Below are 16,402 nucleotides of genomic sequence, written 5' to 3' on the forward strand. Positions count from 1 at the left end.
GGGTTTCTTTGAGACCACCCCCAGGCCTCCACGAGGATTTGAGGATTTTATTCCCTGCTCACTAAGCGGGAGCATTTGATTAAATATCGTATTAGACCTGTCACTTTCTTTCGCCAGCAGAAGTAAATTTCTTATACACCTTGTTGAAACCTTCAAATGACCCCACCGCAAAGCTGGGTCACTTTGAGATGCAGAACACAGTGAATTTTGGTAATAACGGATTATAACTTTGAATAAAAGAACCTAAGAGTTGATATAAATAAGTAGGGGCACCTAGGTGGCCCGGTTGGCTAAGCGTCTGACTCTGGGTTTTGGTTGGGGTAATGATCTCAAGGTCGTGGGATGGAGCCCCTAATCAGGCTCTCTGCTGGGTGTGGAGTCTGCTGGAGATTGTCCCTCTCCCTCTGCCCTTCCCCCATCCCACCCCTCACCCTCAACCCTGCCTGCAGCTCTCTTTTTCTAAAAATAAATAAATTAATTAATGGGGAGAAGGGAAGGCTCGCTCTTACTGTAGGAGCCCAACTAAGAAATGCAGAAGAGATGATGCAGAAAATCATCATTTGTCAACCATCCTAATTAATGGCTGATTTCGGCAAAAATTATTAATCGCCTCTAAAGTTGTAGGGTGAGAGCTTAACAAGGAAATGGTATTTACATAATCCCAAAGATACTTATTAATTACAAAGGGGGAAATACAAATTTTACAGTAGAGGAATGGTTCTCAAAGTGTAATCTGGGGGTTCTTAGAAGTCCCTGTGGAATACTGCAAAGGCAACATGACATGGATTACATGGATGTTGTAAAAGGCTGACTGCCAAAGCTCAAATGAGAACCTCTAGTATTTCTTTAGGCCTCCATTAAGGAGATTTGCATAAATAAATAAATAAATAAATAAGATGTACAATTCAGTTTTTTTTAGCATATTCATAAAGTTGTGCAAACATCAGCACAATCAGTTTTAGAATATTTTTACTCCAGGAAGAATCCTGTAGCCACAGTTGAAACATTCCTCAGCCCCAAACCCCAGGCTACTATTCAGCTTTCTGTCCCTATAGATGTGCCTATATATATGGAATCATACAATATGTGGGGTTTTATGTCTGACTTATTTCACTTAGCCTGGGTTTTTTAATTTTTTCTTTTAAGATTTTATACATTTACTTGAGAGAGACTGAGAGAGATCACAGAGGAAGAGGGAGAAGTAGACTTGCTGCTGAGCAGAGAGCTCAATCCCAGGACCCCAAGATCATGAGACCCCAGCCCAAGGCAGATGCTTAATGGACTGCAACACCCTGGTGCCCAGCTGTCCCATATTTATTGTTAATCGCTTGTTTTACACTTTGCTTTTCTTATTGAAGTCTGGCTGACAATGTTATATCAATGTCAGGTGTACAACACAGTGACTGAACAATTCTATACACTAGGCAACAGCACATCACGATGAGCATAATCAGACCTGTCACTATGCAAGGTTATTACACTATCACTGTACTCCCTAGACTGCACTTTTCACCCCTGTGATTTAGCCAATACATTCTGAAAGCATGACGATTTTACTCCCCCAGTGCCCAAACTGAACAACAAAAACAACGGAATTTCACTTTTTGCTGTTGTGGCTTGTGTTTTTGGTGTCATATCTAAGAAATCACTGTTTAGGGTTGCCTGGATGGCTCAGTTAGTTAAGCATCTGCCTTTGACTCAGGTCCGGCCCCAGGGTCCTGGGATTGAGCCCCTAATGGGGCTCCCTTCTCCAAGGGGAGTCTGCCCCTCCCCCTTGCTCATGCTCTCTCTTTCTCTCAAATAAGTGAATACAATTCTTAAAAGAAATCAGTGCCCGGGGTGCCTGGGTGGCTCAGTGGGTGAAAGCCTCTGCCTTCAGCTCAGATCATGATCCCAGGGTTCTGGGATTGAGCCCCACATCAGGCTCTCTGCTCAGCAGGGAGCCTGCTTCCTCCTCTCTCCCTCTGCCTGTCTCTCTGCCTATTTGTGATCTCTGTCTTTCAAATAAATAAATAAAATCTTTTTAAAAATGGCACAAATTTATAAAAAAAAAATCACTGCTTAATCCCCATTCACAAAGATTTACTCCATATGTATTTTAGGAGTTTTAGATTTTAACTCTTAACATTTGAGTCTTAGACCCATTTTCAGTTTTTTTTTTTTTTTTAATATGGGGTGAGGTAGGGTTCCAACTTCATTCTTATGCACGTAGATATCCTAGTGGTCCCACTACCATTTGTTGAGAATGACACTTGTTCCCCCCATTTGGTAGTTTTGGTGCCCTCAGTGAAACTCAGTTGGCCATAAATCAGAGGGTTTATTTCTGGACTCCCCTTTATTTCATTGATCTATGGCTCTTTTTACACGATACCACACTGTCTTGATTACTGCTCCTTTGAGTTTTGAAATCAGAGAGTGTGAGTTCTCCAACTCTGTTCTTTAAAAAAATATATATATATTTGACAGAGAGAGACCACAAGTAGGCAGAGAGGCAGGAAGAGGAAGAGGGGGAAGCAGGCTCCCCACTGAGCAGAGAGCCCAATGTGGGCTCCATCCCAGGACCCCGAGATCATGACCTGAGCTTAACCCACTGAGCCAGCCAGGCACCCCCAATTTTGTTTTCAGGATGGTTTTGGCTGTTCTGGTTCCTTCTGTTTCTAGTATCATATTCTAAACTTTTTAAAAAGATCTTATTTATGGATTCATTTAGAGAGAGAAAGAGAGGAGACTGGGAGGAGGGGGAGAGGTAGAGAATCTCAAGTTGACTCTGCACTGAGTGAGTGCAGTGTAGGACATGGGCTGGATCTCACCACCCCCAAGATCATGACCTGAGCAGAAATCAAGGGGCTGAAGCTTAACAGACTCAGCCAGAAGCCACTCTTTTCCATCCTTTTGGAAACAAATCTCTATTTTAAATTTTACATCATTGAGAAAACACTGCACAGCAATTATTTTCCTGGGTCTCTGCCTTTTCACTAAACTCTACATTGTAAACCACGCCCTATTGTTACAGTATTTCTGTACCATTGGCTACACAATTTAGTTTAGTTTTTTTTTTTTTAAGATTTTATTTATTTGACAGAGAGAAATCACAAGTAGGCAGAGAGGCAGGCAGAGAGAGACGGAGAAGCAGGCTCCCTGCTGGGCAAAGAGCCCGATGTGGGGCTCTATCCCAGCAGCCTGGGACCATGACCTGAGCCAAAGGCAGAGGCTTAACCCCCTGAGCCACCCAGGCGCCCGTAGTTCTTTTCTTGGTGAACGTTGCGGTTCTAAATCCCGCTATTATAAATACTGCCGCGTGGCTGGTTTTCTTCCTAACATTTGGGAAATCTGGGTGAAGAGCAGATAGGAATGTTTTTACACGTTTTGCAACTTTCCTATAGGTGTGAAATTATGGAAACAAAACGGCAGACAGGGGTGCCTGGGTAACACAATCGGTTAGGGGCTGACTCTGGATTTCGGCTTAGGTGGTAGATCTCAGGATCCTCCTCCCTGGCCCACTGGTCCCTCCCTCGTCCACCAGCCTCTCCTCCCCCGTCCACGGGTCCCTCCCTCGCGCACAGGTCCAGCCCCACCCACAGCCCACAGGCGCCGCACGCTTGTTCTCCGACTACCTAGTGCGGTGGGGACCCAAACTACAGCGTGGAGCTGCTTTCCTGGACACTTGGCCGGAGGCGGCCTGAGCGGCTCCAGCATCAGCTCAACTGCGGCCATGTGGCCCCTCGCCCGCCCCAGATGCGGGGACGCCCCCGCCTCCACTCAGCACGGCTCCCGGGCCCCTCCGCTCACCGCGACCCTTCCCAGCCCCGCGGGGACCCCTTGATCCGCCCGCTCCCCTTCGCCGGGCGGGAGCCCGCCGCCATCCGGCTGCGCGGAGCCTTTGAGGAGCGAAGACGCTGCCCCTCTCCAGAAACCCCCGCTGCCCTGACACCCCCACCCCTGAGCCTCCCTGCTGTTGCCCTACAGCTGCTGCTGGAAGGACCCCAGACCCCGGCTCCAGGTAGGTGCAGGTGCGGGTCCCGTGGGGCCGGCCGGTCCTCCGACTCCCGGCCAGTCTCTGTTCTCCACCAGCCCCGAATCCACAGGGACGTCTCGGGACCCAAATTCACAGAGACCCCTGCTCCGGTGCGCTAGAGTTCTGTCGGGGGAGCAGGCGAGCAGCAGTGGGAACAAACAGTGACGGGAGGGCTGTTGCGTGGGTGGAGAGTGCGACAGGGAGATGCGACCCGGGGGAGGGGGCGCTGCAGGTGGTTACGCAGGAACCCTCGGGGCTCAAGCGCCTAAGCCCAGCGCTGCGGAAGGCAGATGGGAGCCGGAGCGCGCTCGTTCTGCTGGGAAGGCTCCTGGACCGAGGCCTGCGGGCCGCGCGCGCCCCCTGCCGGCTACCGACCGCCTCGGCCCCGGTGCGCGCGGCGCGAAGCCAGCGCACGGAGACCGTGCTCGCCCGAGACGCGAAGCGTGCTGCCGCTGTCGCAGTTCTGATTACCATCTTCTCGGAGACCGCGCGGGTGCCGGGGGCAAGGACGCTGGGGGCGGGCCCTTCGTCCCGCGGGGAGCATGGGACCACCAACTCCCATTGGTGGTCCTCCCCGTGAGACGCGGTCTCCCTTCTAGAGCTTCGTCCCAGGAAAATTCAGGGCAATTTACGGGATTGCTGATCAGCTGGAGAGGACCGGGTGCAGCCGCGGCAGGTGTGCGGGATGCATGGGCTCCCGTCCCCGTAGCGGCGTGCTGCAGTCCGTAAAACCGGGTTGGGAACACATTCGTAATGGATTAAGAGAAAATTACCTGGATCATCCCAGTTTTCTGAATATGAAAAATATCATGGGTGCGCCTGGGTAGCTCAGTGGGTTGAGACTCTGCCTTCTGCTCAGGTCATGATCTCAGGTTCCTGGGATGGAGCCCTGCATCTCTCTCTCTGCTCAGCAGAGAGCCTGCTTCCCCACCCTCCCCCACCTGCTGTGACCTCTCTCTCTCTGTAAAGAAATAAATAAAATCTTAAAAAATATATATTATAGACATATCTAGATGAGTGACTGGAGATATCTGTAATATATTTTCCATAATCGGTATGTATTTATTTCAATGAACATGAATTACCCACCCCCCCTTTTTTTTTCAGTTCGAAGAGTATTAAATTATGTTTGGAAGGAAGTGTATAGTCATCCTATTTATTTTTTTTTTTTAAGGGGAGGGCAGGAGAAGGGAGAGATAGAGGGAGAGAATCTTAAGCATACTCCACGCCCAGTGGGGTTCCATCTCATGGCCCTGAGATGGTGACCTGAGCTGAACAGATGGAGCCTCACAGGTACTCTGACTCTTGACTCAGAGCCCCCTTCGCTCTATAATGAAGACCCCATACACGCATAGAGTGCAGAGACCCAGCGCTTACTTACCTCTGTGACCTCTGAGGATCTTCTGCTCTAACATCTGAGGGAACCACTCTTCACAGGAACACATCAACTCTCCTCCTGATTGCCGACACTGTCCCTCCCAGATGGGACAACTGGTCACTGACCCAATGTCAGGTCTTGCCAGCACCACGACCTCCCCTATCTCCTCTCCCTTAAGGCTGTGGTGGCCTCCTTGCCAGCCTTTCAGAAGCCACATTGGACGCTTCTAGTCCGTTCCCTTCATGGTGCCTGCGGGCTTTGTAAAATGAGGCTAACCCTGTCCCTCATCTGTGTAAATCCTTCCCCAGCCACCCACTCCCCATCATGACCCTGGAATCCTCCCTATGGGCTCCCAGCCCCCAGACCCAGAGCCACTGCCCACCATGTACTGCCAGCGGCCAGGACAGCAGGGACAGCAGGCCCAGCCGCATCAAGTCACCCCTAGCCAGCCCCCTGTCCCCCCAACGCCTTCTTCACTCTGCCTTCAGGGGGCGCCCCACCACCAACTCCTCCAACCTTCTTATCAACTGACCACCAGCCCACCAAGGGGATGACCCAGAGCCACAGGAAAGGAGAAACATGGTGGGGAGCGGGAATCTATTTAAATATCAAATGAAGACAAAGGAACGTTTCAAAGGATGGTTACAGAATATAAATGTAACAACCACACTGGAGGGATACAGGGGTAACCAAGGAGGAGCTGGGCCAGAAGGGGGCTGAGGAACTCCCTTTGCCTAGAGGGGTCCATAGATACAGGCTAAATTCGGAAAAATTATGTTCAAAAACGTAAGGCCTCTGGTCTCAACTTTTTAGAAATAATCTGTTTCCTTTGTCTGATGGCAGTTTTCACAAAACGAAGACCACGGGAGGTGAAGGAGGCTGAACTAAGCCTTTCCTGTGGGGGGGCCTCCAGGGGTGACACCCAGGGTGAATGGAGGGGAGGGGCTTGGGTGCCCAGGAATCTCAGCCCCCAAAACACCCCCAGAAGGAACATGGTAGGGGTATCGTACACTTCTGTTGGGATCTGCCTGCCATACTGCAGGCCCACACCCTCCCCGGCAGAACCCCCGGCAGCCACGAACACAGGCCCCCATGAGGGGTGGGGGAAGCTGTCAGGTGGTGGGCTTCCTGGAGGAGGTGAGCCTCCTGATGATCTGGCACCAGCAGGCTGAAGCCTCCTGGGAACAGGCGTGGGAGGGACGATCAGGGAGGGGCCAGAAAGCCTGCCCAGGGGCTCAGGCCTGGGGGGGTCCCAATGTCCCCCTTTCAGGCCAGGAGCAGCAGGAAGGAGAAAATTCAGAGACCCTACCTAGTCTGTGGGCCAGTGATGGCTCTCCAGGCGGAGGGGCTGGGGTCCTGGGAAAGAGCCCTGGGAGGGCTGGTGGGCCTCTCAAAGGACCCACGTGGGTCCTTTGCAAGTGGGGTCTCAAAGGACCACAGAAGGGTTTAAAACCTGCCCATAATGGGACCTAGCATATAGCTTCTTTGATCCTGTTTGAGTTGTTTTTTTTTTTTCTGTTTATAAAAGTAATTTATACTTGATTTGGAAAACATTACACAAATATCTGAGAGTGAAAATCAGTTGCAACTGGGTCCCCAGCGAAAGTCACAGCCAAGTTCATTGATCCAGTAAGGGCATACCCGTGTTTGTCAGAGTTACAGGAGCGTGTTGGGCATGACAGCATCTGCGATGGGCTCCTCCCCCACCACCTCGGTCCTGGGGGCAGACTGCCCTGCCAACCTTCCATCTTCTTTTCCGTCTGGAAGAGAAGGGAGTGGGTCAGGCTGGTATCCAAGGAAAAGGGCAGCGGGAGGTGGGGGTAACCCACAGCCTGAAGCTCTCAGCCCAGCAGGGGGATGTTGTGGGATGCCACTGGCTGAGTTTCAGAAATCAGAGCTGATTTCAGAGACATGCTCCCCACAGCCACCAGGCCAGGGACAAAGAGGCTGTTAAAGTCATTTCCAGGGAACTTTGGGCCAGATCTGGGCTGAGAACAAGAAAGCTTCACTGCTACCCCCACCACCGGGCCTGGAATGGTGTAAGAGGTGGGAAAGTCTGGGGACCAGGCCTGGAGGTGGACGCAGGGTGACAGGCTGACGGGGCTGTTCACTGCCCAAAAGCACCTGCCTAGGGGAGTCTGTGGGGCTGAAACATAGTCCTAGCTCTGCCCTCCAGCCCTCTAGCTGAGGACTGGTGGCTTCGTTTTTATTCCTGCCAAGGGGCCGTGGTGGGTGGGTGGGGCCCTTGTGGTCCAAGAGCCCAGGCAGATCTGAGAAGCATGCAGAGGTCTGAGACGGGGTGGAAGGGACCAGGGGATGGCCCACAGCCCAACTCCCAGAGAAGAACAGGCTCTGGCCTGACACTCCCTTCTCTACCCTCTGCCATGACCAGCTGGTGGCCTCAGAGTGGTGACTTAGCTCCGTGAGTCCCACCTCCCTACAGATCATGGGTCCTGCTCCCTCCACCCCTGGGACTGGTGGGAGGCAGCAGGCGGACTCGAGGGCGCACTGGGAGCAGGACTGGCCAGCAGGACCACTCAAGGGTGAGCTGGATGGGCTGTGGCGGGGCCTCCACTTCTTGAGCTTGGCTCCCATCTAGCCGTTGAAGGAAGCTGAGGGCTCCCTTGGGTCCCCCGAAACTCGAGGGAAGCCGTGGACTAGGAATCCCCTAGGACTTCAGACCACTCACTCCTCCCTTCCATCAGCGCGTGGGGCCCCCTGCACTGCCGAGGCCGAGTGCCCTGGCTGGCTCCAAGGAGGCCACCTGTTCACAGGCAGCAAATGGTGGTTTTATGGTCCCCGTCTCCTCAGGGTCCAGCAGACCCCACTTCCAGCTGGGAAGAAACCCAGCTCATCTCTTCCCCAGCTACTGGGCATTCCCTCCCTCAAGCACCCCTCAGGACCCCATACTCAAAGAATGCATCCATGTTCCAGTGTTGCCTGCAGCAAGCCGGGTGGGGCATGGGGGGCCCTGCCTGGGGCCTCAGAGACACACAAACACATAGACACATAAGAGCAGAATGGACAGAAATAGGCCCAGGACCCACAAAGACACACCTGGAGGGACACACAAGCTCACCCTCCCAGGCCAATACACACACAGACACACGTGTGTGGAGGCCTAGAGACACGCAGGTCCTACACTGAGGTGTAGTGTGGACAGCACATGCACGCCGTCCAAAGCCAGCCCGGCCTCTGGATCCCAGGTTCCCGGGTGTCAGGGGACATCCTGCCTCGGGAAGGTCTTCCTCACACAGTGCGTGCTATGACTGCCGGGGCCTCACCTATGTCCGGCTTGCTGCGTTTCTGCTCAGGCTCCTGGGGGGGCGCCTCAATGGCCCTCTGAGCCTCAGGATGGATCTTGAGGAGGGCTCTGGCGAGGGTGGCAGGGGCGGGCACCCCCAGGGACATGACGCAGTGCACTCCTTTGCGCTTGGCCCCTGCCACCTTGGCACTGTCCTTAGAGGCCGTCAGCAGAACCAGTTTGGAGAACTTTCTGGGCTTCCTGGGTGCAGCGGGGACAACATCTGTGCTTGGCTGAGAGGACTCCGGGGACGGCTCCTGGCCAGACTTCACACTCTCGCCCTCCTGCTCGCTGGGCTCCGGCAGGGGCATTCTGGGATGATGGGTCGTCCCTGTGACCACGCTCAGGACCCAGCAGGTGGAGTTCTCGTCGTCCTCCTCCTCCCTGCTCAGGAAGCTGGCAGTCCAGGGGCTCTGTCCTAAGGAAGGAGGCAAAATCCATGAAGTGCAGAGCCAGGAGTCGAGTGGAGGGGGTTCTAGAGCCCGACCCCGCACAGGACCTGGTGTGCCTCATCCAGGATGACGGTAACTGGCCTTCCTGAGCACTAAGCTTGAGACCAGCACGCGGGTGATGCGCTCAGGTCCCGGACCCTCCCAGGATACCCGATGTCCCTCCTCCTGACACTGTGTCACAGGGAGACGGAGCTGGGCACCCGCAGGCACTCTGCAGACCACAAAGGAGACGTCTGGCTCTGAGAGGCGGGACTGTCTGGACTCACAGCCTGATCTGTCCCCCAGCCTGGGCCAGAGGCCCTGGACCATGCAGCACTCGAGAGATGCCGGGACGCCCAGAGGGCAGTGACCTTGTACCTGAGCCGGGGCTGGCGCTGCCTCAGCTGGGAAGAGACAAGGTGGTAGAGGTGTGCAGAGAATCCTCAGTCACTCCAGGACCCCTGGCTTCTGGGCTGGAGAAGCAGAAAGGACGTATTACAGGGGCCCCTGGAGTGGAGTGTGGAGTGTGGAGTGGACTTTTGGGGGCACCTGAGTGGTGGGCAGATGGCAGGGTCTTTCTCAGTGTACAGTGTTAGCCCAGAAACAAGACCTCATCCTTAGCAGGGATCTCCCCTGCCCTTCTCGGCATCCCGGCAACGGAAGGCTCACAGATACTTACCTGCCCCCGACCCAGTTTATCAACCCGGTTTACGGTCCTCACTGTTTCCTGGAACCCTTCCCAACACACATGGCCTGAGGGGAGCATGCCCCGATTTCCGAAGTTTTCCAAGACCCCATCCGTGAGAGGAGTCAAGGATGCGATTAGGGTGCCTTGTCCCCTGCAACCGCTCATCTCCAGTCCCTTGGCCACTAGACATAAACGCAGAGACCTCTTGGGCTGTGACAGACATGGAGACCCACCCCCGCAGTGGGTGAGCCCTCAAGGAAATCCACCTGGTAATGGGTCACCTGACCAAGGCACCCCTGGGATCAGTGTCTCTGTATCCCTCTTGTCCCCAGCCCCCCAGTTCAGCCCTGGGACAAAGCCAACCTCTGCTTCCCCAGCACCGTCCTTCTCTGCCCCGCCCATCCTGTCCCCCAGTGTGCATAGCAGTCCTGGAGGAACGTGGGGACCAGCCACAGAAAAGACATGGCCAAAGCCTCCCCTGCTAGAGCCACTCTGGGCAGAAAAGTTGATGGCGGAAGCCCCAGCCCAGGCCATCCGACCCAACCCACACACAGATCGCTTCAGTGCACATCTTCTGGAGCCAGCCCACTCTTCAGGCTTGCAGGCTTCCCCTGGACCTGGGGATGCAAGCCCGTAGCGTTGGACCCCTTCCTCACACCACATACAAGCATTAACTTTAAAATACTCTTAAGGAAAAAAAGGAGAGAGAGGAGTAAATGTTCATGACCTTAAATCGGGCAAAGCTTTCTTCAACATGACATGAAAAGTTGGGGCGCCTGTGTGGCTCAGTGGGTTAAAGCCTCTGCCTTCGGCTCAGGTCAGGATCCCGGTGTCCTGGGATCGAGCCCCACATCGGGCTGTCTGCTCCGCAGAAAGCCTGCTTCCTCCTCTCTCTCTCTGCCTGCCTCTCTACCTACTTGTGATCTCTGTCTGTCAAATAAATAAATAAAATCTTTAAAAAAAAAAAAAAGTATATGTGACCAAAGAAGAAAGAGATACTGGACCCCCACCAAACTTCAATACTTTTGTGGGAGGACACCAGAGGACACCATCCAGAGGCTCAAGACAGCCCACAGAGTGGGAAAGAATTTTTGCTACTCTTATTTCTGATGAGGGAATTGTATGTGGAATTTATGAATTCCACACTCAATAACAAAAAGACTAACAACCCAATTTAAAAATGGGCAAAAGTGCTGAATAAGCCTTTCTCCGAAGAAGAAATACAAATGGCCAGTAAGCATATGTGATGCTCAACGTCGTTCGTCATGAGAGGAACACCGGGTAAAACCATGACAGACGGCTTCACACCACCAGGATGGACATAATAAAACAAACACACACACACACACCCGATAACAAGTGTTGGTTTGGATGAGGAGAAACTAGAAGCCTCTTACACTAATAATGGGGATGTCAGCGGCTTCTCGAAACACTGAGCACAAAGTTATCACGTAACCCAGCAATTCCATTCCAAGTACATGCATAAGGGAACCAGAATCAAGTGTCCACATAAACACCTGTCCACGAGGGGCGCCTGGGTGGTGCAGTCATTTAAGCATCTGACTCCTGGTTTTGGCTGGGGTTATGATCTCGGGATTGTAAGATTGAGCCCCACATCGGGCTCTGTACTCAGAGCAGAGTCTGCTTGGAATTCCCTCTCATTCTCCTTCTGCCCCTCTCCCCTGCACTCCCCACCTCTCTCTGAAATAATCTTAAAAAAAAAGTTTGTTAGGGGTACCTGGGTGGCTCAGTCGGTTAAGTGTCTACCTTTGGCTCAGGTCATGATCCCGGGGTTCTGGGATCAAGTCCTGCATCGGGCTCCCTGCTGAGCAGGGAGCCCTTCTTCCTCTCCCACTCCCCCTGCTTGCACTCTCTCTCTCTCTCTAACAAATAAATAATAATCTTTTAAAAAGCTGTATGTGAATGTTCACACCAGAATTTTTTTTAAAAAGATTTTATTTATTTATTTGACAGAGAGAGATCACAAGCAGGCAGAGGCAGGAAGACAGAGAGGAGGAAGCAGGCTCCCCGCTGAGCAGAGAGCCCGATGTGGGCCTCGGTCTCAGGACCCTGAGATCATGACCTGAGCCGAAGGCAGCGGCTTAACCCACTGAGCCACCCAGGCGCCCCTGTTCACAGCAGTATTAATCACTGTCACCAGAAAGTGGAAACAATTCAATTAACCATCAGCACCTGATTGGATAAAAGATAGCCTACCCATACAATCGAATATTGTCTGGCAATTTAAAAAAATTGTGCTACAACATGGGTGAACCTTTAAAAGATTATGCTGAGTCGGGGCACCTGGGTGGCTCAGTGGGTTAAGCCGCTGCCTTCGGCTCAGGTCATGATCTCAGGGTCCTGGGATCGAGTCCCACATTGGGCTCTCTGCTCAGCAGGGAGCCTGCTTCCTCCTCTCTCTCTGCCTGCCTCTCTGCCTACTTGTGATCTCTGTCTGTCAAATAAATAAATAAAATCTTAAAAAAAAAAAAAAGATTATGCTGAGTCAAAGAGGCCAGTCATTAAAGATCATGTAGCATAGGATTCCATGTACATAAAATGACCTAGAGACAAGACAATCTGTAGAGTGGAACTATCTGTCCTTGGAGACAGTAGCTGTGTGGTGGGCTGGGGCAGGGGTTGGGGGGGAGCAGGAGAATGAGGAGTGGCTGCCAGCAGGGAGAGCTTCTTCTAAAACTGACCGTGGCGATGGTTGCACAACATTATGAATAAATCAAAAGCAGCTGAATTGTACCTGGTGAGAGAGGGAGCTCCACAGGATGAGAATTAGCTTCATAAAACTGTTAGATATAAGGAAAAAGGGAAATGAAATCTACAACCAGTGGTCTCCCAACTTCACCATACCTAAGGATCACTGGGGTTCTTGGGACAAATGCACACTCCAGAACCACTCCCCCTACCACCCCCACTCAAGGTGTCTGGAGATGGGCTTGAGAAGCCACTTTTTTTTTTTTTTTTTTAACCAATACCCCATTTGGCTCTGATACTTCGAGAGCCATAGGCCCTTCCCGTGGGAAGTCTGTAATTGCTAGTTCATGGGTTGAACTTTTATCCATCTCTCCATGAACAGGAGTAGACATGTCCTTTGGCTGGATCAGCCTCTTTTCTGGAGTCATCCTTCTAGCAATTTTCTAGGTGTGGAGGGAAGACCTGAAAGGTATCTATTTTAAGCCTAATATATATTTTTTGAAAGCTAAATTTCACTCAGTGAAAGCTCCCTGAAGGAACAGAATTTTTATTTTATTTTTTAATAAGAAAATAAAATAAAAATAAAACACAGGGGTCACAACCCTAAGATCATGACCTGAGCTGAGATCCAGAGTTGGACGCTTAACCAACTGAGCCACCCAGGCACCCTGAATTAACAGAGTTTTTTAAAAGCGATGTAGAAATGAATTAAAAAGAGCAAAGGTATTAATAGTGCACTCCCCTCACTTGACACCCTCCCTCTTTTCATGTGAAATCCCATGGTTTGAAATCACCATTGACCTCCAGTCACCCACTCATCCTAACCCGATGTCATGACATGGGTCTGCACAAAGCCGACCCAGAAGTGTCAAGATGGCTCAGTGTGAACCTCAAATCATACAACGTTAGGAACTGGCAGGAGGCCCTGAGACGCTGGGAAGCAGAATCATGGCTTAATGGTCCTAATCCCTGGAACCTACAGGGCAAAGTCTTCAGATGGCGTGAAAGTTACTGAAGCAGGAGAGCAGCTTGGTGACCCTGGTGGGTCCAATCACAAGGGTCCTAAAAAATACAAAAGGAAGGCAGAAGAGGGAAGGAGAAAGCAGGATGGAAGCAGGGTCAGAGAGCCTGGATGGTGCGGGCTTTGAAGGAGGAGGCAGGGTTGGTGGGGAGTGGCAGGCTTCCTCCTGAGGTGTCCAGGAGGAAGAAGACTAAGGAGCACATTGTCTCTCCTGGAGCTTCCGGGAAGGGACACAGCTCAACGGGTACCTGGTCTTGACCCCATGAGTCCCACGTCAGACTTCAGACCTCCAGAGCTATAAGACTGTTACAAAGCTGTGTCACTTAAGGCATCTACATTTGAGATTATTTGTTACAGCAGCAATAGGTAACTAATACAAAGTCCAATCCCTTGTTCCTGAGGCTCTGGAAGGCGTGAACCCTGCCTGGCCACTGACTAGGGCTCAAGAGAAGTACCTCCACACATATGGGAGGAAAATGCCACCAACATCCACCAGCATCTGTGCCCTCACCATGACCACAAAACCTCTTACCCTCTCCGGGCTGGTTCCCCATGTATCACGGGAACAGTGGCGAATTTGGCAGCGGTTCTGAATAGCAGGAGGCAAGGGGATGCTGTTAGCCAACTCCTGGGGGTGCTGGCAGCTATGCCCTAGATCATCGCTGTCCCACGCGGCTCCCACAGGACTGTCTCCCACAGGGAGAGTCTCAAGGCAGCAGTGATCCAAAAAAGGTCAAGGGCTGCTAGTCTGTGGTACATGGGGGAGACCCTGCCCACCGTGGGAATTTCAGGTAATGCCCCCTCCTTCCCCTCAGCGCCCTGGCCCTTGGGTAGCTGTATTTTGTAATTGTAATTTGTCATCAGACCTGTCCGTGCGGCACCCAAATGGCCCCTCCCCCACGGTTAGAATCACCATCTCGTCAGCAAGCCTCCGGGGGGTTCCCCCCCCGCCCCAATATCTCACAACTCCAACTGCCAGAGTGGGACGCGGCTGAGGGTGTCTGCTGGGAGGGGGGCAGTACTGGGTGTGGTCAAGGAAAGGCAGACCAGTGCCGGCACCCTTGACTGGGGGCGTCAGGTCTCAGTCCGGAGTGGGGTGGGATGGGGGAAGGAAGAGCCAGGAGGAAGGAGGCGGCCTGAGCTCCCGGATGCAGATCCGGGTGACCCCCCTCCCAGCATCAGCAGCCCTAGGGATCCCGGGGAGGGCCGGGGACGCCGTGGGACCCGGGACCCTCCCTGGCCCGCTGGGGCCCGTCCTCACCGGGCGCGGCTGGACGGCGGCGGCAGCAGAGCCCTCCCTCTCCGGCGACCGAACCGCAGCAGGTCCCGCAACCTCCTGCTTGGGGACACGCCTCGGTTCGGGCCGTCACCTCAAGCTGGGGTCACCGAGCGAGCATGCGCAGCAGGGCTGGGCGGGGGCATTCCTTGGGCGAATTTCCATGCTCCGGGTCTTCGCCGCGCGGAGCCGAACTGGCGCCCTGACCAATCCGCGTGCGGAGGCGGGGTCACAGCTCGCATAGGAGGCGGGAGCAACCCGGGATTGGACGGCAGCGCCCGGGGGCGGAGCGCCAGCGAGCAGCGGGCCTGGAATCCAGCGCTGGGCGGGGCTCTCCCAGCATCAGAGGGTGGCTTTGACTCAGACCCCGGGATTCTCCCGGGGTTTGACGCCTGCTTGCGGCGAAGGAAATCAGAGCTTTTGTTTAAAGGCCTCGATCGCGCCTGTCACTTGCCTGAGCGAGCGCAGGCTGTCATGCTCAGTGAAACCGCTGGCTCCGCTCAGCCCAATATCCTTGACGCAGCATCCTCACCACAGGTCCCTCCCTCGCCCACCAGCCCCTCCCTTGCCCTTCGGTCCAGCTCCTCCTCCCTGGCCCACCGGTCCCTCCTCCCTGGCCCACTGGTCCCTCCCCCGCCCACCAGCCCCTACTCACTGGTCCACGGATCCCTCCCTCGCCCACAGGTCCAGCCCCACCCACAGCCCACAGGCGCCGGACGCTTGTCGTTCTCCGACTACCTAGTGCGGTGGGGACCCAGACTACAGCGTGGAGCTGTTTTCCTGGACGCTCGGCGGGAGGCGGCCTGAGCCGCCCCAGCATCAGCTCAACTGCCGCCAGGTGGCCCATAGCCTGCCCCAGGTGCGGGGACGCCCCCGCCTCCACTCCGCACGGCTCCCGGGCCCCTCCGCTCACCGCGACCCTTCCCAGCCCCGCGGGGACCTTCCCAGCCCCGGAGGGACCCTTCCCTCCGCCCGCTCCCCTTCGCCAGGCCGGAGCCCGCCGCCTTCCGCCTGCGCTACCTCAGCCTTTGCGGAGCGAAGACGCTGCCCCTCTCCAGAAACCCCCGCTGCCCTGACACCCCCACCCCTGCGCCTCCCGGCTGTTGCCCTACAGCTGCTGCTGAAAGTACCCCAGCCCCCGGCTCCGGGCAGCTGCAGGTGCGGGTCCCGTGGGGCCGGCGGGTCCTCCGACTCCCGGCCCGTCTCTGTTCTCCACCAGCTCCAGATCCACAGGGAAGTCTCAGGGACCCAAATTCCCAGAGACCCCTGCTTGGGTGCGCTAGAGCTTCTGTCAGGGGAGCGGGCGAGCAGCAGTGGGAATAAACAGTGACGGGAGGGCTGTTGCGTGGGTGGAGCACGCGACAGGGAGATGCGACCCGGGGGAGGGGGCGCTGCAGGTGGTTACGCAGGAACCCTCGGGGTTCGAGTGCCTATGCCCAGGAGGCTGGGGGACAGCGGCCTGCGGACCGCGCGCGCCCCCTGCCGGCCTCGGGCCGCCGTGGCAGGGGTGTCTTAGGTCGCGTACACAGGGGTCTGGGGCTATTCTGTTCGTCCGGTCGTCACCGGAATAATTGAATAAA

General features: G+C 54.3%; 1 protein-coding gene across 2 annotated transcripts; it reads right to left on the bottom strand.

Moving 5' to 3' along the window:
- Positions 1-5,976: 5,976 nt before the first annotated feature.
- FLYWCH2 (FLYWCH family member 2) lies at positions 5,977-15,031 on the bottom strand. 2 transcript variants are annotated; one of them, XM_082713398.1, is made up of 4 exons: positions 14,808-15,017; positions 9,507-9,601; positions 8,678-9,115; positions 5,977-7,153 (listed from the first exon to the last, which is right to left on the bottom strand). In XM_082713398.1, exons 3-4 carry the CDS (start codon positions 9,006-9,008, stop codon positions 7,050-7,052), a joined length of 435 nt encoding a protein of 144 aa, XP_082569524.1. In that variant the 5' UTR covers positions 9,009-9,115; positions 9,507-9,601; positions 14,808-15,017; the 3' UTR covers positions 5,977-7,049. The 2 variants fall into 2 exon arrangements, with proteins under 2 accessions (XP_082569524.1, XP_082569525.1); XM_082713399.1 differs by lacking the exon at positions 9,507-9,601 and having other exon boundaries at positions 14,808-15,031.
- Positions 15,032-16,402: the final 1,371 nt, after the last annotated feature.

This window comes from Mustela nivalis (genome assembly GCF_964662115.1).
Source record: "Mustela nivalis genome assembly, chromosome: 19".
Lineage (NCBI taxonomy): Eukaryota > Metazoa > Chordata > Mammalia > Carnivora > Mustelidae > Mustela > Mustela nivalis.